The sequence below is a fragment of the Podarcis raffonei genome, chromosome 5 (genome assembly GCF_027172205.1).
Source record: "Podarcis raffonei isolate rPodRaf1 chromosome 5, rPodRaf1.pri, whole genome shotgun sequence".
In the NCBI taxonomy this organism is placed as follows: Eukaryota; Metazoa; Chordata; class Lepidosauria; order Squamata; family Lacertidae; genus Podarcis; species Podarcis raffonei.
The window spans coordinates 47182227-47203809 of NC_070606.1; the positions used below are offsets into that span (position 1 = coordinate 47182227).

The 21583-nt window shown below is 43.2% G+C and overlaps 2 protein-coding genes across 2 annotated transcripts in view; both read right to left on the reverse strand.

Moving 5' to 3' along the window:
* Positions 1-1481: 1481 nt before the first annotated feature.
* On the reverse strand, positions 1482-13972 carry LOC128413377 (deleted in malignant brain tumors 1 protein-like). Its single transcript, XM_053387416.1, has 13 exons — positions 13915-13972; positions 11824-11886; positions 10832-11143; positions 9407-9433; positions 9077-9112; positions 7642-7953; positions 6676-6705; positions 6196-6507; positions 4863-4895; positions 4414-4443; positions 3493-3668; positions 2732-3108; positions 1482-1983 (listed from the first exon to the last, which is right to left on the reverse strand). The coding sequence occupies exons 1-13, from the start codon at positions 13970-13972 to the stop codon at positions 1755-1757; spliced, it is 1995 nt and encodes a 664-aa protein (XP_053243391.1). The 3' UTR covers positions 1482-1754.
* Positions 13973-14267: 295 nt separating this feature from the next.
* Positions 14268-21583, reverse strand: part of LOC128413378 (deleted in malignant brain tumors 1 protein-like) — a 29127-nt gene continuing 21811 nt past the window's right edge. The window contains exons 22-27 of the mRNA XM_053387417.1: positions 21069-21110; positions 20626-20967; positions 16161-16196; positions 14881-14922; positions 14449-14790; positions 14268-14317 (exon numbers count right to left, since the gene is read on the reverse strand). Of these exons, the coding sequence (XP_053243392.1) occupies positions 14268-14317; positions 14449-14790; positions 14881-14922; positions 16161-16196; positions 20626-20967; positions 21069-21110 (854 nt within the window). The remainder of the gene's footprint in view (positions 14318-14448; positions 14791-14880; positions 14923-16160; positions 16197-20625; positions 20968-21068; positions 21111-21583) is intronic.

Here is a 21583-nt window from a genome sequence, read left to right on the forward strand (position 1 = left end):
TGAAGGTGGGTGAATGAGTGGGTTGTCAATTAGGCTTAATGTGTTTTTGTAAGCTAAACATTGCTGTTTAATAGCTAGTTGACCAGGGATTAGTTATCTGTGCAGCTGGTGGGAATGCATGATAGTAAGACTTGGATAAGGACAATGTATTTGGGAGAGGTTACTGGGCAGGCGAATGTGCTGCAGCTTCTATCTCCATTATTTTATTTTATTATGAATTATGCCATTTTGTGTTTGTTGTATATGATTTTTATCCACAATCTTCTTCTAAGAGAATGTTCTATTTTTCTTTTAAATATGCCACTTTAGATGCGCGTTTTATACTTGACCTTTACTGGTATTATTTTATTTTGATATCTTGCAGTGTTATATTTGCTGCTTTAATTTAGGCTGAAAACTGCTTTGATATTCTTTCAAAATTCTATATAAAAAGATATAGGAATGACTTAAATAAATAAGTAAATAAGACGGAGAGAGAAGTTCTTTTTAAATTTAAGACTAGAGGAATGCCGGAGAAAATCAAGGGGAAGAGTTCTGTGGTATGACGACAAAGGTCCTTGTTACAGGTTTTCCATGATACCAGCCAATGAGCCTGCCAGAGTCACAGATGTGATGCTATCCAAAGCCTGGGGCACATTGCATTAGATAGTATATGTGTGTGTGCATACTGGTGTGTGCATATGTACACTTGTACAGATATTCAAGGCAAATTTTCAAGGTGGAATGATGCAATGTGTTTTCTGATTAGAAAGCTAATGCAGCTGTGTAAACATAAGCAATGCCCTGGTAAAATTGGCATTCAGCTCATCCACCAATGCAGCCTAAATATGTTCATTTTTGCCACTGATTATATGACTATATACATGCATATATTCGTTAATACTGTTTATACCATGTGCCACCTGTATAGCTCCAGCAGCAGTGTCTTTGACCTTTGACCGTAACTGTCCTTGACCTTTGATCAGTTTCCTCCAAGAGCACCTGGATCTGGTCTGCAACCACCGCTCAGTAACCTTGGATGAAATGTTGCTGCTTTCAGTGGGGTTGCCCAGGTGGCCTGAATGTGTGAATTATGGCCTCGATATGATTAGATACGGGACGGGGTGGCGCTGTGGGTTAAACCACAGAGCCTAGGATTTGCCGATCAGAAGGTTGGCAGTTCGAATCCCCGTGACGGAGTGAGTTCCCATTGCTTGGTCCCTGCTCCTGCCAAGCTAGCAGTTCAAAAGCACGTCAAAGTGCAAGTAGATACCAGGTAAGTAGGTACCGCTCTGGCGGGAAGGTAAACGGCGTTTCCCTGCGCTGCTCTGGTTCACCAGAAGCAGCTTAGTCATGCTGGCCACATGACCCGGAAGCTGTATGCCGGCTCCCTCGGCCAATAAAGCGTGATGAGCGCCGCAACCCCAGAGTCATCCGCGACTGGACCTAATGGTCAGGGGTCCCTTTACTTTATGATTAGATACACAGAAACATGATTTTTTTTGACAGCTAGCTTTATTTGTTTTGCTAAGTCAGTGAGCCAACTAATTGTGATGACTTCAAGCCAAAGGTTTTACAGATCTTTCATATTGACTACAAAGATACCAGATGATCGGAGTTACAAAGGCAGATCAAAGCATGTATTCTGGCATCTGAAGTGCCAGCTTCTTTATGGAACTGTCTACAGTGATGAATTACTTCAAGATAATGCCACAAACAGAGTCATTATGCAAGTATCCTCATTGACCTTGATGGGCATTGCTAGGTGACACTACTTAATGAAGGTTAAATGGCCCAATAACTTGCACGTGTTCTTGACCAGAGCTTATTTCTCTCTTACGCCTGGGCATGCAGCCTTGGTAACATCGAGATCTAGAGTCATATGCATTGCACACCACAATTTTGCACTGTAGATAAACTGTTGACCATCTGAAGTTGGGTTTAAAGCTGAAGCGGGTGACCCTCTGTCTATAAGAACCTGTATAGGTATAATCTTTAACACACCTGGGAAAAAAATGGAGAAGGAATGATAAGCAATTGCAATTTTGCCTAATAGACACATTGTTGCAAAGCCGTCTTCCATAATATAATGCATTTCTGTATGCTATTTTCCAGGAATACATGCATTTTTATTCATACTTGACCCCAATATGTGCATTTTTGTACACTGTAGAACTGCACTGAGAATTTTAGAGAAGGTAAGTGGAAAGATGAAAAAGATCCAGGGAAAGAGGTAGGAGCCAATCATGGCCAAATACAAGGTAGAATCTATAGAGACAAAATAATAAAAGGATGGCTGTGAAGAGCTTAGAGTCCTGGCAGGATAGAGCCAGCTGAAGTGAAAGTTTGACACAGGGTCGTCCCCCCCCCCCCCGTGTGTGTTTTCTAATAATTGACCCTGTCCAAAGTAATTGACCCTGTCCAAAGAAGCTCTGGAGCCAAGTGAGGATTCCCAGGTAAGATCCTCCCTCTATTGTGTGGGCAGGTAATCCCTCCCCCACCTGGCCTGATCTCCTTGGCAACGCTTCCCCCAGGTGGGATTGGACAACTGACTGGGGTAGGCGGAGACCTCCAGGTATCCCACCTGAGGGAAGGCAAAGCCAAGCCCATGCTGAATGGAGCCGCTCCAGATCCAGGGGCTGCGTGCGTCCACGCAAAGGTCGCCCCCCGTTTTATGCGGGGAGAGGTCATTCTAATAATTGACCCTGTCCAAAGTATGCAGAAATGTTTGTCAGCTTATTCTCCCCCTTACCCGTTCTGTATTAGAGTATGTGTTGTAGTTGTGAAGTCATGAGGGCTAGGCGAAGCCACACAGGTGTCTACGAAGAATATTTGCCTCCGATTACAGTTAGAGATTTCGACTTCAAAGTTTTTGTTCTGGTTCATCTTCATAAAGTAGGGCATGGAAACTACTTGGCGTGCAAAGGAAGGTGAGTCATAAAATAAAAATTTCATATGGAATAATCCACTTTGCTTTCGGCCTTCTTCCGTGGATTCCATTTCATCTATATTGTGCGTCAGTTCCTTCATGGCTCTTGGCTCCATTTTGCAGATGAAGATAAACTGAGGATTTACACCAGTTCCACGGCTGCTGACAGTATTGGAGAAACTGCTAACCCCTCCATTGTTCTGTTAAAGCATTAGATTAGACAAAACACATGGACAGTAAGTTTAAATATACTGTAGCAAATGAAACCAGAGCAAAAACAAACCGGGAGCTATTCAACAAAGCATAGTTTCCTGGTTCAGATTAAACAGGAAACTACAGTTAATGGAAGACTTATTAGTTAGGTCATTCATGAAAAGAGGAGTGAATGGATTGTATGCATGTCCACGAGCCTTGTTCATACATGGCTTACAAAGCCAATATATGATAATTTGAATGCAAAGGGGCCCCAGGGAGTATAATTTGACAACTGTTTTATTTTTTGAAACTCACATCCTAAAAATTCTCCAAATAAAAGCTATCAAATTATACTGATATGTCTTACGATCAGATATACACTTCCTTACCTCCCGTCTTGTCCCGCAACCATCATATGGTATATAGAATATAAATTCGTCTCTTGTAATCTCAGGTTTGCAGGCTTGGTCACTCAAGTACAGATTGCACTCAGAGCAGCCTTTTGAAGTAAGGTATTCTCTGCCAATAACTGCCTTCATGTATTCGGGCAAACATGTAAGTGTTACTGGACAGGGGAAGGGGGAAAAAAAGTATTGTTGAGTACTATAAGCAAATAAAATAATAATGTAATGTTGTGTACATGCACATATGCCCATCGGTTAAAAGAAACATTCTCACAGTACATTACACAGTACATTTCCACTAATGCCTTTCTGTTGTAGCCTATGGTCACTTTATATTGTTTTTTCAATTATAGTACTTTATTGGATTGTTTTTAGATAATTTGGTTTTATTTCACCCAGAGGACCTTGATATTTTGATATATGCACTTCTTATATATTTGTTTAGCTTTTTTGAGCTGTGAGCCATATTGTAAAATATAGAGAAGTGCAACATCTGAAGGACCATTAGGTTCCAAACTGTGCATTAGTCCAGCAGGTGCTGGTTGGGTCAGTTTGCTTAAAAAGGAGGATCAAACAAAATTCTTATCCATCTCTCTTCCCGGCTATATGTTCTTGTAAAGATTATTTCAGTCAACAAGTAGAACCACCTTCCCTTTTCATACTTCACCATGGCCTCAAGCAACAGGGAATGGAGAAGAATGAGAAGGCTAATTTTGAGGCCTTAGGTAAAAACTATACATGGATTCCAGAAATGTTCAAAACAGGAGGTGGGTAGCATTTTTGTCACTGAAGGAGGAAACATCATGGTCCAAAATATTCTTATTTTGCCAAAGGCCCACAAAATGTCTTAGTGAAATGTTTTATAATACATTAATTTAAAAGCAATAATATCATTTTTAACATTACCAGGATCTGTAGTTGTATCATCCACAGGAGCTATGAAAAAACAAAGATGTTGTTGATGATAATGATGATGATAATAATAATATTTAGACCCCACCCATCTTGTCGGTTTCCAACACACATAAAAACATAATAAAACACCAGGCATTAAAAACCTCCCGACATAGGGCTGCCTTCAGATGTCTTCTAAAAGTTGTATAGTTATTTATCTCCTTGATAACAGAAGATAACATATAAAGACTGTTTATGACATTGTTTCAGTGCAATATATTTTAGGAGTGGTACCTAAATGGCTCTCCAACACAAGAGTTATTCCATGGTCAAAAAGACCAGTGTAGGCAGCGGTTTCTTGACAAATACCAGGCATTCCTGATATTGTGAGACAGCACATATTTTCAACTCTAAAAACATGCATGTGTGAATTATTTGTATATCACAAAAATATTAATTACCTGCTGTAGTGGTGGCTTGGGGGGCAGCCTTTGCTGTTATATAAAAAAGGATTGAAATGAAATTACTCATTTTTTAAAGTTGCATACATATTTTCAACATATTAAAAGTTATGCACCACCTGCTTTTTTTTATGTTGCTCATTGGCAAATTCCTACCTGAGAAACCCACTCTACAATGTCCACAGAGGTAGGATATTATGAAATCACGAAACCTCATGACTCATAATGCTCACCTTAAATACAAGGAAAGCATTATGTCCTTGAGATAAGGTCCTCTAGGCTTCCTCATTTGGCTTGCAGAGTGGTTTGGTCCAAACTATGGCTACCTATCAATCACCTGACATCAAGTGATGTCAGGTGTGAAACAGATAAATCCACAGAACCAAATGGAAAAAAAGGAAGAATCAGACGGAAAAGGAATAAGATTCTCCCCTTTCCAGCCACCAGTAGAGTTCAGCACTTTTTAAATCCAAGATACGCTTGCAAAGGATGGGAGAACAAGTGCACTCCCGATTCTTCCTTTCAAGGTGAGTCACCTGGCATCATGTAGCATCAGTTGATTGACATGTGAAAGGCTTCACTCATCTGTTAACATGGCCTACAGGAGGTGGGGGACTTCTGGAAAAGCTCCACTGGCCAGATCCAGTTCCCCCATCACTGCTTTGAGCAAATGACAAGATGGTGCCCTCCCACATTCTGTGTATGGAATCCCACTTACTTAAACACTGACAATGGGCAATGGGCAAGTGTCACCCACCACACCGAAGGGCCTACTGAGGGGGTTCAAGGCAGACTGTGTAGTAATCTGCCAACATTTCATTGCTATTCCCCACCCCTCAGCATCTACTGCAGCTAAAGACTAGGCAAAAATAGATTGACTGAGACCAAATTAAGTATTCAGATGCCTCTGTAACCATTATTGCAGATAACAACTTCTTGAGAGCCAGTGTGGTGTAGTGGTTAGGAGCGATAGACTCGTAATCTGGGGAACCGGGTTTGCGTCCCCGCTCCTCCACATGCAGCTGCTGGGTGACCTTGGGCTAGTCACACTTCTCTGAAGTCTCTCAGCCCCACTCACCTCACAGAGTGTTTGTTGTGGGGGAGGAAGGGAAAGGAGAATGTTAGCCGCTCTGAGACTCCTTCAGGTAGTGATAAAGTGGGATATCAAATCCAAACTCTTCTAAAATGTAATTTGAGACATTGATCTCAAGGTGTCACATATTAGGAAAGGGAATGTTCAAACCAACTTTTAAGACAAATTGTTTATTGGATACCAGTCACGTAGGCATTAACAGATCTTATTGTTATCCATTATCCAGAAACCCAAGTTTACCTGAGCACATGACAGCAGCATCTTCCCTATGAACACAATTATGTATTCCCCAGCCTCTGTGGGAGCACTGACTCAAGCTGTCTTCATTCCCAGTGCAGCGGACATCATCCATAAGAATTGGGCCTGAGCCTTCACCAAACGGCGCCTTTCCTAGTGCCGAGACAGCATCTCCACAACCAAGCTTCCTGCACACAACTTGTGCGTGGGTCATGCCCCACAAATCATCACAGACTGTCCCCCATCTTCCGTTGTGAAAGATTTCAACCCGCCCTTCACATGCATGTCTTCCATTGACTAGTTTCACAGCACCTTCTAGAAAGACAAAAGAGAAGGATTGTTTGCAATGGTTAGCTCTATATAAATTTTGCCACATGTGCTGCTCATTGGACAATTCCTCCATGGGAAGCCTATTCCATAATATCTTCATGTTTAGAAGAAAGATTTAGGATTATATTATAGAGAAGGTGAGGAGCCTCTTACCTGTTGGAGCAGGAGTAGTCTGGACTGGTTCTTGAAAAGAAAGAAGAAGAGGAGTAAGTAGAATATACTTTTGCAGGTATCAACATTGTAAATAGGACTGATGTGGTTTAAAATGTAGCAGTAGACACTCCTTATCAAGAAAAGTAGATTAGATGAATGTCATGGGTGGTTCTTGTATTAAGAAGGGTGAAGAAAGTGGAATATAGCAATCCAATTTCTGCTTCAATTAGGGCGATGTTTTAGTTACCATCTTTAGTAGTATAATGTGAACAGTATCTCTTTTAAGGTTTTTTTACACAAATAAAATGGTAAATGGGTGACTACAAGTGGAAAGCACTGTAACTGCATTTAAGTGCCTATCAAACCAGTGATTGTACGTGTTACCCAACCAACAGCATTTTACATATCTGTTCAATATTATGCAGATAATATAATTCTTCAAGAATTATTTTGTATTATATTCAATTTTGGTTATTATTAAAACAGTGTACTTATAATCTAAATGGTCTTAAATGGTCATTGGCCCCTCCCCAGTGCTGTCCACATGTTTGGAACGTGTCTGCTGCAGTCAGCTTGGTGAACAAACACAGGCTGTCCTGGTTATTTGGAAGTTAATGGCTCAGGGTTTCAGCTCAGGGTTATAGCCTATGCATGTTTGGTACTGCAGACATGCTCAGAGCACACCATCACTTGCTACTGGCCATGCTTGCTGGGGCTTATGGGAGTTGTAGTTCAGCAACATCTGGAGGGTCAAAGGTTCCCCACACTTGGTCTATGTCAGACTTCCTCAACCTCGGCCCTCCAGATGTTTTGAGACTACAATTCCCATCATCCCTGACCACTGGTCCTGCCAGCTAGGGATCATGGGAGTTGTAGGCCAAAAACATCTGGAGGGCCGAGGTTGAGGAAGCCTGGTCTATGTCCATTAATTTTTAATGGAACTATCAACCTGCAATTGGAAAATACCTGCACAGATGACACTAGCATCTTCACTGCGGAGGCAATTATGTACCCCCCAGCCTCTGTGAGAGCACTGGCCCAAGTGCCATTCATTCCCAGTGCAGGAGACATCATCCAGGAGGATTGTGCCTGGACCAGGACCAAATCGAGCCTGTCCTGGTGCTGCGATAACAGGCCCACATCCAAGCTGCCTGCATACGACACTTGCGTCAGTTAAGTCCCACGCATCATCGCAGACCGTCCCCCACCTTCCATTGTGAAACACTTCAATCCGTCCTTCACATCTGTGTCTTCCATTGACTAGTTTCACAGATGCTCCTTAGAAAAAGAAGAGAGAAACATGGGTTCACTACTGGTAGATAAAGAGGCCCAGTCACAATATCAGCATACGGAGCAAATGTTTGTTGCCCATCTGAACTGACATAACCATCCCATTTAATTTTGCTTTTCAGTTTTTTGGGGGTGAGTTGGGGGCAGTGCTTTTTTCTGGGGGATGCAGGGGTACATATACCCCCGAAACATTTTGTGAATCTTTGTACTTTTCTCCATTTATTTTCCCCTATTTGAACTATAAAATGGTGATTTTCTTGAGTCAAAATGAGAGTACCCCTAAAGATTATTTTTTTTATATAGAAAAAAAGCACTGGTTTGGGGTGAGGGAGATCAGCAGAGAAGTGCCAGTTGAAGTGACTGCACAAACCACTGACATATTTATTAATGTGGTAACCAGAGGCATTCTGGCAATAGGTTAGAGTAAAAACTGGAGGAATCCATATTTCACCCATACATTCCCCTCTGAGGGTGACAGAATGTCATCAAGTTCTGTTGCCCCCAAAGGAACTTGCTCTGTTGCATTCAAACAGTGTGGCGGTAAGGAGCACCATGAGCTAGACACTCCAGGTTGTGGGCAGCTAGATAACTGGTTCTGGAACTTTTTTTAAAAGTCAAGGAAAAAATAGTTAAATAGACAGAGGCAGCGCTACAGCTCATGGACCACCTTGCAAATAACTTTTGTTTTATTCATCTTTTTTTTTTTTACTTTCATATTTCTGATTTTTCAGAATGCCCCTTTAAAATCTGCACAGAGATGGGATGGGACAGACTTAATTCCATCTCCAAGCAGAACTGGGGCAGACCTGACTTTTAGAGGGTCATCAATCCCTAGCAACCGTAGGGATGGGTGGTAGCATCACTGAGAAAAGCACCCTTGAGTGAATCATGTGCAGCTGCCAGCACCTTTATTTCCAAAGAGGTGGCAAGGTGACATTGGGGGTACGGATGGTGCGTGTGAGATATGGCATTTATACATTTATAAATCATTTTGCATTTGTGGGCTGTGCATTAGTCAATTCATCCACGAAAATACCTACTCTACAAAGCCTGCATAACCAAAGCTAACATTTAGTGTGATATATCATGAGGAAGCTGAGGTATCTCTTACCGTTTGAAAGTGTAGTTTCCTTGCTAATTGCAGGTCCTTGAAAAAACCCCCACAAAAGATGGAGAAGAAAAAAAAAGAGAAAGTAAGAGAAATATTGTGAGGAACACAGTTTTCCTGAAGTAATTTTTACTGTAGTAAAAATAGAGTAAGTTATGTAGTTTAGTATGCAGTAAAAGTTACTCCGTTTAGTACAGAAGGAATCAATGGTTAAAACAGACTTATACATACAGAAATATAGATGCATTTAATAGTTTTAAATGCCAGTTTGAATCTGTATACTAAAAACTAGAATTTAGGATTATATTATAGAGAAGATGAAATGTCCCTTACTTGGAGTAGGAGTGCTCACAGTTGGTACTTGAAAAGAAAGAGAAAAAGTGGAATAGCAGAGTAAATATAACTTCATTGAAATCAAAATTGTACATAGAACATAAAACGTAACAGAATATACTTCTTATCAGTGACAGCCAGTCATGTTTTGCCACCTGAGGCAAAACCAGTATGTGCCGCCTCTTGCCCATCTATTGTCCTGCCCTGCCAGCCCCCCACTTCCACCACCAGAAACCCCCCCCCCACTAGATGAGATCAAGAAACTTTCCACAAGGCCTTGGCACTCATCTTCTCTGCCCCAGTGGCAGGGAAGAGAAGCAGCAATACTGCACTGCAGAAAACCTCCCTCTCGCCAAAGCCTGGCAACAGGGGAATGTTCCAGCAGAAGTGGTGTTGTGAACTGGGTACCGCCTCTTGCACTTTTGCTGGTGGAAGCAGTTGCTTCACGTTACCTAATAGGTGGGCCAGCTCTGCTCTTTATAAGAAAGTGACTACTGTGAGTGCTTTGGTTCTTTTGTTTTTGTTCTTAGCCACAAAGCCTTAGCCTACTGGCTTGGACATCATGCCAGCCCTGTATGGCATAACATCAGTGTTGATTATTATTATGATGAAGACTTTGCAATTTGTGGCATTTTGGGTCATGGCCCCAACAAAGAGTGTGCCCTGCTGTGTATTTTGAAAGTTTTCCAATGGACCAAGTCAGTTTTCTTTGCCTGGTGTGTGTTCTGGAGAAACCCACGAAACATCATTTGAAATATTGATCACAAGAAATTAGATATTAGAATAGGGAATGTTCTTTACAATTGCTTTCTTGCATGAAGCCAGCAAAGGCAGACAAGGCATGAAGCAAAGGTAATTCCCTGACATCAGTCACTTTCAACACAATCCTATACATGCCTACTCAGATATAAGCCCCATGGACTTCAATTAGACTTACTCCCAGAGAAGTGGATATTGGACTGAAATTTTATATACGTTTTCACTAACCAGGTGCCGACCAGATGCTTTGGATTATAATTCCCATCATACCTAATCATGCAACATGCTGGCTGGGGGTGACAGAAGTTGTAACCCAAGATGTATGGAGTGCACCAGGTTGGCAAAGGCTTTAAAGCCCTAAAAGGCCTCGGTCCAGTATACCTGAAGGAGCATCTCCACCCCCATTGTTCCACCAAGACATTGAGGTCTAGCGCCGAGGACCTTCTGGCTCCCTCGCTGTGAGAAGCCAAGTTACAGGGGACCAGACAGAGGGCCTTCTCAGTAGTGGCACCCGCCCTGTGGAACGCCCTCCCACCAGATGTCAAAGAGAAAAACAACTTTTGTTGGAAGCCGCCCAGAGTGGCTGGGGAAACCCAGCCAGATGGGTGGGACATAAATAGATTATTATTATTATTAATATTCTATCATGCTGCAATCAAAGAGTACCTGAGCAAATGACACCAGCATCTTCTCTATGGAGACAATTGTGCAATCCCCAGCCTCTGTGGGAGCAGTGTCCCAAGCTGATTTCACTCCCAGTGCACCTGACATCATCCATAAGAATTGGCCCTGAGCCTTCATCAAACAGAGCATTAACTGTTGCTGAGCGAGCGGGCCCACATTTCTGCTGCCTGCACACAACACTTGCGTCGCTTAAGTCCCACTCATCGTCGCAGACTGTCCCCCAAATTCCATTGTGAAGTACTTCAACCCGTCCCTCACATCTGTTCCTTCCATTGACTAGTCTCACGGTGCCATCTTAGAAAGACAAAAGAGAAGCATTAGTTGCCTCCCACTGGCAGATCAAACTCTATGTAATAGACATATATAATCTGCATTTACTTATTTACCAATTCCTTCATAATAAACTTATTCTACAATACTGTATATCCAGATTTAATATTATGTCTTGGAGAAGAGGAAACAACTTATATCAGATGAAGGAGTAGTTTTTTTTGCAAGGCTGGTTTTTTTGACAACAGCCCATAGATTCCCTAACCCAGTCTATGGTACTGATCATGCTTGACCTGTCAGTCCAAGAAAATCTGGAAGGTCCAGGTTGGCCACTGCTGCGTTACAAAATCAGGCACCGCCAAATGTAAACAAGATAACCAGGTCGTCCGTCTGATGTATTAAAACTATTTTTTTAAAAGTTTCACAAATGCATACAAGATGAGAAAAACGTACCTGGCAAAGCAGGATGGTTAGCTAGAAACAGCAAAAGAAGAGGGGGAAAGGACCAAATCAAATACTACGTTCTTTGAAGAAATTATTTCCAATAGCAGGACTGAAAACTACTAAGGCTGCAGTCCTATACCCATCTGCCTATAGTGAGCCCCCTTGAATTCAGGAGGACTTACTTCTGAGTGGATAGGTGTAGGATTGCACTGTTATGAAACTGAATTATGCTGAGATTAAATTTCTAGCTGAAGGCTTACCAGAAGTAGTGGACGCCTTGGTGCTAGGCCGAGGTGCAGGAGTGGTACTCAGAGGTGTCAATGCTAGTTGAAAGAAAACAGTGAATTACAGTTACCCAGGTCATATGCTTCCTCAGTTTTTTTTATCCCTACAGTTAATATTTGAAATAGAAAACCATCTATTCAGTAGTTCAAACGGCTAATTATTTCAAACAAAAGGAAAAGGGGGAAAAAGGATACAAGAAAAAAAACACCTTATATATTCAATACAATGTTAGCTTATAGCAAAAAAAAAAAAAATGCTTTATGGAGTAATCCATACAAGAGTTCAGTGGGATGTAGTTATACACTATACCTTTAAAGTATATTCTTTCCATCTGGCAATTCTAGGCACTATAGTTCACCCCACAAAGAGTTACAATTCCCAGTAACTCTTAAGAAGTTATAGACCAGAATTCTTTGAGAGAAAGAATGAGCTCTGAACGTGCTTTAAATGTATAGGGTGTACAGTCATACTCTCTGCTAAGTGGTTATTTAGGTTTACAGTGCAATCCTGAACATGCTTGATAGTGAATTGAAAAAGACTTAGGACAGCTGCATTACATTTTTGTGCTTTTTAAAAGTGTGCTTTAAATGCATTATAACACTGTGACACCAGATGGTGCTGTAGAATTCTGTTTTTCGGCAATTTCCCATTATGAGGTTTACAATGCGTTTTCCTGAAACATTTTTTTGATGTGTCTGGATCCAGCTTTACTTTTAGGTAAAAATACTTTGGAAGGCACTATTAATTACCAAGCGTGAAGACCCTCTAATATTGTATATTTACTACAGTTCCTATGCTTATTCACTTAAAATGATGAATTATTATATGACTAGGAAAAGATTTACCGTATTTTTCGCCCTATAGGACGCACTTTTTCCCCTCCAAAAATGAAGGGGAAATCTGTGTGTGTCCTATGGGGCGAATACAGGCTTTCGCTGAAGCTTGGAGAACGAGAGGGGTCAGTGCGCACCGACCCCTCTCACTCTCCAGGCTTCAGGAAGCTATCAGCAAGCCTAGGGAGCCCGCGGGAGTTCCCGCAGGGCTCCCTAGGCTGCGGATAGAAGCCTGTCGCCTGGCGCGTGGGGCGCCCTTAAGCAGAGCGCCCCTTGCGCCGGGCAGACATCCGCAGCGTGGGGAGTCCTGTGGGAGTTCCCACAGGGCTCCCCACGCTGCAGATAGCAGCCTGCCGCCCGGCGCACAGGCTGCCCTGAAGCAGAGCGCCCTGCGCGCCGGGCAGACATCGGTCAGCCCCACAAGCTCAGGGGACAGCTGGGAGGCGCAGCGCTGCCATACCGCTGTTCCCCGACCTGGATTTGGGGGGGAAATAAAGGAAATTTTCCCCCCTTTATTTCCCCCCCAAAAAACTAGGTGCGTCCTATGGGACGGAGCGTCGTATGGGACGAAAAATACGGTAATTTAATTTAATTTAATCCAACAGCATCAGGAGGCCAGCACATTGACTCTACCTGGATCACAGCCTATTAATGGAATGTGCTATAATTATAAAATACCTGGTGCCGTTGTTGTTGGATTTCTTGCTGGAGCTGAGGAAAGAATTATAATAGTATCATAGATAAAAACAAACAACAAAAAGGAAATACAGACACATTTGTGGCTTCCACAGCCTGTTAGGGACTAATCTTGTTTCATTCATACTTTTGTATGACTCCAGAAACAAAAAATCAATAGCATTTTATTGGTTTCTAGAGAATTCTTCTGTTTCCTTTTCAGGTTTTGACTGCTGATATTTACCAACATAGCAAAATATTGTGAACTCAACTAGGTTTTGCTTTGTGAAAAACATGCATAACAAGAAGGGATTTTGTACTTGGATGCCAACATTAAGATGTATGAGTTCTATTAAAATAACTTACTGTGACATTATGTCACATAACACCTGCCAATATATTTTCTGTGGGGGCATAGGTCTCCCAAATCCCAGGTTTCTTAAAACCCATTTTCATGAAAACATGATATTGGGTTGGGACTACAGCCCCATTGAATATAAAGGTTTGGGAATTCCAGTTCCCATAATTTCTAGCCCTGTTCAGAAGAATGGGCCATACATTTGGTCAATCTCCAAGTGTGGAACACGGCCAGGCCAATTAGATTTGCCCCCAACATTGTTCACTCTGAGTGGCTCCTTTTCCTATAATCTACACATACAGTGTGAACATCTGCAGGGCGGGGAGCCTTTACTCCTACTGTGCCATGCTTCCTATGTATAAGCTTTATGTGTGGATGCCAGGGGATGGGTCTTCTTGGGGTGTGCAACATCCAGGGATTGTCTGGTTGTGTGGCCTTCCTCATGCACTGATAAAATGAATGAGCAATTCTTCTGGAAAGGGGTTCTCAATTTCATGGAGATGGTCTTATATGCAAAAGAACAACAACAAATCATAATGCTCCCAGCTTTCAATTAATACTCACTACTTATAATGGGGCTCCCTGTAGTATAGGAAACATTTCCTAAAACAATGAAAGAAAGAATTAAAAAAAATATGAATTTATACCGCAGAGAGGTTCCTTGCAAATATTATTACAAATAATGAACACTGCATAATATGTAATGTGTGAAAACCAATAGAAATGTACATTACCAGAGCAAATGACACTTGCATCTTCCTTATGTTTGCAGTCATGGACTCCCCATCCCTTATGGGAGCATTTCTCAAGAGAAAACTCATTCCCTTCGCACTGTACTGCATCCAGGAGGATACTGCCAAAGCCTTGGCCAAAGTGGGCACTTAGTGGAGCTGAAGTGGCTTCTCCACAACCAAGTTCTTTGCACACGACCTGAGCATCATTAATGTCCCATTCATCATCACAGACAGTCCCCCACTGCCCATTATGATAGACTTCAACACGACCCTGACAGCTGTTCTCTCCATTCACCAGTCTTAGGGAGAAAGGGCTTGCTGATGTTCCCAATGAAGAATCATCTGCAAAAGTTGAGGAAAAATGCAACCTTTTCTAATATATAATACTGACAAGTGTAAAAAAAATTGTTATAACTTCACATTAGTTCTTACCAGTTGTAATGCTCTGTCCTGTAGACTGTGGTGGCGGAGTTCCTAATTTAAATATATACAAGATACAACGCTAAATGTTTAAATCTTTGTCTACATATTTATTTCAGTGGTGTTGACCACAGTAGTCAAATTGCAGTCAAACATAACTAATGCATGAGTGCTAGTTAATGCATGAAGGTGTTAAAACCACAGAGCTGTGTTCCTAGACTCACTTAGGTCAAAGAAGGATGTGAAGCTTCTTCTCTTCCTTTCTCTCACTATTTTCTCGCCACGTAATATACCAGAACGGACATGTCTGAACTTGCTCTAAGTTCAGACCACATATTTGAAACTATAGTGTGTATTTTGTACCCAAGTGTAATCTACCTGTGTTCTCTTTGCTGCTGCATGGAACAGTGCATGAATTAGACTTTTGGATTTAGTAAGGAAAGCTTTTAAACGTACTCAATAGCATGTTAGAGAGAAGGGGCAAGCATTTTATGGCTCAATAAAGGGGATATGCAAAAGTGTTTAACAACCTATATTCCATGCTATGCTGCTGGTTAACTCTGAGAACATTTTAACTCTGCTGGGGGCTCTCTTCTGCTGGAGGATGTGCACAGTCCTGCATTTTGAACCTCAGTGCCCAGTTCATTTTTTTTGTTAATTACAGTGGTACCTCGGTTTACAAACTTAATCCGTTCCCGAAGTCCATTCTTAAACCAAATCCATTCTTAAACCGAGGCACGCTTTCCCTAAGGAGGCCTCCTGCCACTGGTGCCCTTCCACTGTTCAGCTTCCATTCATAGACTGAGGTAAAGTTTGCAAACCGGAACACTACTTTTGGTTTTGCGGATTTTGTAAACCGAATAGTTCATAAACAAGATTGTTTGTAAACCGAGGTACCACTGTTCTCAAAAGTAAATCAGATCTACTTTCCACCTCCACAGAATATACAGTGAAGACTTCACTGGTTGTTTGCAATAACCATCTGGTGTTTGCAATTTTAACCTCAGCCTTGTGCTATTAAGTGCTTCTTTTTGATGTCTTCAGATGTAACATGCTTGCGTTCTCTGTTGTCTCCCACTTACAACAAAAAAACCCCTTCCATTCTCAGTATGTGTTTCCATTAGAATTCACAAACCACCTTTGTTCCTAGTTTGCACCACTGATTTGGGTGCAGCCAAGGAAAATTAAATTTGTGCAACAACACCTTATTCAGCTCTGTCCTCCACACTTGCAACATTTTCCTGCAGAATTTTACCAACCAAATGGCAGGAGGGACTGCTGTCAATACATACCAGATGTAATGGGTGCTTCTGTGGTGGTGGGAGGTCCTGAAAATGGAAAGAAGGATGCAAAAGAGAAAAATGAAACTTATTTAAATACTCAATGAGAGAAACTTAAAGTTATATGGGTCCTAGTAACGACATCTTAGCAGATAGCTATCGGAGAAATATAATGTTTATAAATTGATTTATTCTGATTGTGCTATTCTAAATCCTAGAATGAGTTCCAGATTGAGCCAGGGAACCTGACAAGCAGATTCAGTTTCCAAAATTCTCACTTCCTGTCTTTAAAATATGGAATCTGCACTTTCCTCTTGTGGTATTTTTTAGATTTGGAAGATGTCAGGAAGTGATCCCCTTTCGCTTAGCACTCTGGCTTCAATCTCATCCTTCACAATAATGGAACATCACGCCATCTAATGAAAGTGATTTGCGGAAGATTCAAAATAGACCAGAGATACTACTTCTTCCCACTACCTGTTATGAAGCCAGATGACTTGCTACCACAACATAGGCCCTGATGCTAATTGCTATTGAATATGATTCTAAAGGTGGAAAGTAAATTAGATAAATTCCAGTTCCAGATATCCTTGGAATATCTCTTACTAGCAGGTGATGGCTCTAAAGACAAAGAGCACCTGCCACTTGCAGTATATTCCAATGGAGCTCCAAGACTTGTTGTATTATTAGCTTGAGTATGCCCACATACAGTATGTCTTTAGAGTCTAGTCTATGTCTTTATTATTGAAATTAGGTCAATGGCTGTGCAGTCTTTAAATAAATGTATCATCAGATGCAACCCCCCTGTCTTCAGAAGCTTCAGCACCACTTATGAGATGAAAGAATATTCTCTGTGGTGGATGGAAGTGTTAGGAGAGGCTCAGAACTTACAGGGTTAAGAGTTCTGAGTGATGACGCCTCACATTCTGAGGGCGGGCATAGAACACGGAAGGGGTGTGGTTTTCTCTGTGTTCTTTCAGTCTGCGTGTTTGCTCCGTTGAGCAAGCAAGATGGGTGAACTGTCTCCAGGCAGGAGATTTATAGCTATTGTGTTTTGCTAAGGAATAAAGTCTTTAAAGATAAGGAGACTGCTGTGTTTCAGCCTGAGTTATTACCACACGACAGAACGTTCCTGCTTCTGCTGCTGCTGTGTTTACTCTGCTGAGTCAAAGGTCCCGGGGGGAAGAGCAGAGCTGCGAAGGGAAGTGTGCCGGACCCCCCGGACGAAACTTGACCCCGAACAGGTTATGGCGATCAGCAATAAAGATAAGCAACGTTCGTGCGTGTGAGGAGGCTGCAGCCGGAGGCCAGCCGATGAGACGCTGGGAAATAGAGACTGCAGGCAGAATCGGCTGAGGAGCAGCCAAAGGCCAGCTAAGGAGCTCGCTGGGAAGGATCTGCCGGACCAGGAGGTGCTACTGTATCGTAAGTAGGCTGGGCCCCCGGGGGAGAGATGGCAGACAGCCGTGAATCGCGTGCAATCCCTTTTGAAGAGGCAGACGGGAAGGAGCCCTGGGTCGGTTGGCAGGCACTGAAGAGAGTGGGAGCCACACCAGAGGGGGCTAGACGCCAGCCTGAGGGACGCCCAGAGGGGGCCAGATGCTGCACAGAAGCTGGGGAACGCCCAGAGAGTCCAAGAGGGGCTGAGGAATGCCCAGAAGGCCCAGAGGGGGCTGGGACTGTGTTGGAGGGCTGCCGGAATGCCCCAATACGTGAGCTGCATGCTGCAGAGCAGCTGAGAGAAGAGAGGAGCTTTGCACCAGAGAGTGGGGTTGCAAGCCATTCCAAGGGTCTTGAGAGTGCCCAGGCTGTTTGGCAGGAGCTGGAGGGGGTTTGCAGAGAAACCACAGCAGAAGCCAAAAGCCATTTTCCCAACGGCAGAAAAGCCTCAAGGAGGAGGGTTGCTGGAAAGGTTGGGGGGGCACTGCAGTCCAAAGGCAAGTTTGAAAAGTTTTCCATTCGTTGCTGTTTTGTTTGCGGTTCTCCGGAGCACCTGCGCCGAAGCTGTCCACAGCGAGACAAAGGGCAGGAAAGTCCCAAGGACATTTCCCATGGGAACCAGCCGGGTTTCCATGGCAACAGAGGGAGCAGGCGTGAGAAAGCTTATCAACTGTCTGCTTCGATGGCTATTGTGGAAAACACCACCTGCAACGAGAGCTCCAAGGTCGGGGGCAGCAGGAAGTCAGTTGCAAAGGCAACAAAGAAGGACAACTCCGGAGGGGGGAGAGTGCTACGTTGGGTTGTTGACTCAGCTGCGAATGCCCATTTGGTAACAGCGCCACCTGATGGACAAATGTGGAACTGCAAGGCTGTTTCAACTGAGAAATCAGTTAGATTTGCTACAGGTTCACAGGGCCGTGTAACCCATGTTTCTAACATGTTTGTCTCTTTTTTACAGGCTGAATTGAAGGTTTATGTTCTCCCTGAGATAAAACATTGCCTGCTATCTGTACCATGCCTTTTACAGGAGGGATATTCTGTGAGTTTTGAAAAAAATGTTTGCACAATTTCCAGAGGTGGAGAGCAACTGGTACGTGTTGAGAAAAATCAGAACAACCTCTTTGTTCTGGAATCACCTCTCGAGGGTGAGGGGAATGTTGGGAAAGCCACTGATCACACTCATGTGTCGTGTGCTTGCGTGTGGCACAAGAGAATGTCACATGGGTCCTGTGAGGACGTTCAGATGTTATCAGAGTGCACCAAAGGTTGCAAGGTAAAAGAATGTGGTAAACCTTTGACTTGCAAGGCTTGCAGAAAAGCCAGAAATAAGGGATTTAATGATCCCAGAGTGGAGAGGGTAACCACTAAGCCTTTTGAGCTTGTGCATGCAGACCTTTTAGGTATGCCACAGCCAAGTCTGGGCAAGGCCAAGTGGCTGATGGTGCTGACAGATGATTTCACGCAAAACTCATGGGCTTTCACGCTGAAAGCTAAGGAGGTAGCAGCGCAACTGATCAAAGATTGGGTTGCAGAGGTGGAACAGAGGTTCTCCACCAAGGTGCAAGGGTTCAAATGTGACCGAGGTTCAGAGGTCACTGGGTCTGCTCTAAAGGGTTTCTTTCGCCAGAGGGGGATACGTCACAAGGTGACTTCTCCTCAGGAGAGTGGCGTGGCAGAGCTGAGGAGTAAAGCCCTGGTTCGAGCATCCGAAATTCTACTGGATGACTCTGGTTTGCCTCACAGTTTCTGGGGGGAGGCAGTAAAAACGGCCAATTTCTCGATGAACAGGTGCTACAATGCAGTGGTAGGTGACACCCCATATTTCTTGCTCAACGGACAGAAGCCACAGGTGCATTTCTTCCGTTCGTTTGGTTGCAGGGCCATGGTGCCTGTACCAAAGTGGTTGCAGCAAGAGGGTGGTCCATAGTACCAGGAAATGATCTTCTGTGGATATGAGCCTGCGACAAAAGGGTGGAGATTCGCATACCCAGAAGGTGATCAGACCAAGCTTCTGGTCAGTAAACAGGCTGAGTTCTTTGAGCAGGATGGTTGGGCAAGGCGCAAAGTGCGCTCTGACGTTCACTCAGATTGTCTGTGCGACTCTGAGGAGGAAAGAGAGCCAGAGCCTGAACCTGCTGGTGGAGACCAGGACCCTGAACAGAGTAGGGCGTCTCCACAGGTTGTTAAGGGAGTGTCCAAGAGTGAGCCCTCATCTCCTGTGCGCATAATGGAGAAAGCTCACAGACGTGTCAAGTCAGAGGGGGAGTCTTCTGATGAGGAAGACGCACATGCTGGCCCCGTGGGTCAAGAGAAGAACCCAAGTTTGTGCCCAGGCGGTCTTCACGGGCTACAAAGGGAATTCCACCTGAGAGGTTTCAGGTCACAAATGCGTGGATTGGTTTCGCACAGTGCGAACCTGAGGTTTGTGAGGTTCAACAGGTGCCTAACAACGATGCCAGGAAGGGGCGGAAGGCAATGGGGAAGGTGTTGAACACTCAGAAGTCCTCTCAGAACGTGATTCGAGAGGGGGTGTTAGGAGAGGCTCAGAACTTACAGGGTTAAGAGTTCTGAGTGATGACGCCTCACATTCTGAGGGCGGGCATAGAACACGGAAGGGGTGTGGTTTTCTCTGTGTTCTTTCAGTCTGCGTGTTTGCTCCGTTGAGCAAGCAAGATGGGTGAACTGTCTCCAGGCAGGAGATTTATAGCTATTGTGTTTTGCTAAGGAATAAAGTCTTTAAAGATAAGGAGACTGCTGTGTTTCAGCCTGAGTTATTACCACACGACAGAACGTTCCTGCTTCTGCTGCTGCTGTGTTTACTCTGCTGAGTCAAAGGTCCCGGGGGGAAGAGCAGAGCTGCGAAGGGAAGTGTGCCGGACCCCCCGGACGAAACTTGACCCCGAACAGGAAGGGTTTTTAATTTAAAAAACAGAAATGAAAAAGTATAACTGTATCCTTGCAATACAGGCAGAATATATGTATTTGGAAATATTTAGAAGAGATGCTGCAAACACATATGGAAAATAATTGGAGGTACCTGAGCAGATAACACTGGCATCTTCTTTATGTTTGCAGTCATGAACTCCCCATCCATTATGGGAGCATTCCTCAAAAGAAGATTCATTCCCTTTGCAATGTACTGCATTCAGAAGGATGCTGCCAGAGCCTTGGCCAAAGTGGGCACTTAGTGGGGCTGCAGTGGCTTCTCCACAACCAAGTTGTTGGCACACAACCTGAGCATCTTTCAAGTCCCAGTCGTCATCACAGACAGTTCCCCAGGTTCCATCATGGTGGACTTCTAGGCGACCCTGGCAGCTGTTCTCTCCATTCACCAGTCTTAGGGAGAAAGGACTTGTTGATGTTCCTGATGGTGCATTCTCTGCAAAAGTTGATGAAGAATGTTACAGGACTATTTCTCGTTCAGTAATATATAATAATAACATTTGTGGAAATATGATAAAACTCCACATTAATACTCACCAGTTGTCACCCTCTGTTCTGTAGATTGTGGAGGTGGAGTTCCTAAATTAAAAAGAAACCAGATGCAATACGAAATATATTAAATCTTGTCCACATATAATGTCATTTGGTTTAAATATCTAATGAAGGTTTTATAAATTAGCTCCTCAGGGTTGTTTGAAAACTGGCCTATAAATCTTTAACCTCTTCTCTGTGTTGTAAATATGTCACTGTGTTGCCTCCAGATGGAACATGCATATCTTTGACCTCCTCTGCTTACATAGAACAAGCAAAAAAGTCCTTTCTCAGTTTGCAGTTTCATCAGAACTCAGAAACACAATCTGTTCCTGGCTTGCAAACTGTTTTCGGGGCAGATTATGTTTTGCCCACTCCACCGTTTATTGGATTTGGAGATAATGGAAAACTATGATTTGGTGCAAATTTAGAAGCTCCTTATGTAGTGGGGTAACGAATGAAAAAGCTCAAGGCTCATAGCTGCTGATGCCCGTAATGTTGATTTGTGATTTGTCATTATG

Coding starts and splice junctions, on each gene's coding strand:
- LOC128413377 (XM_053387416.1), bottom strand. CDS start 13,972: ATGTTGGGGGCAAATCTAATTGGCCTGGCCGTGTTCCACACTTGGAGA. Junction 9,434..10,831: donor TGCTGGTGTCATTTGCTCAG/GTACTCTTTGAT, acceptor TTTCTTTTCAAG/TACCAACTGTGAGCACTCCT. Junction 4,444..4,862: donor CCAAGCCACCACTACAGCAG/GTAATTAATATT, acceptor GTTTTTTCATAG/CTCCTGTGGATGATACAACT.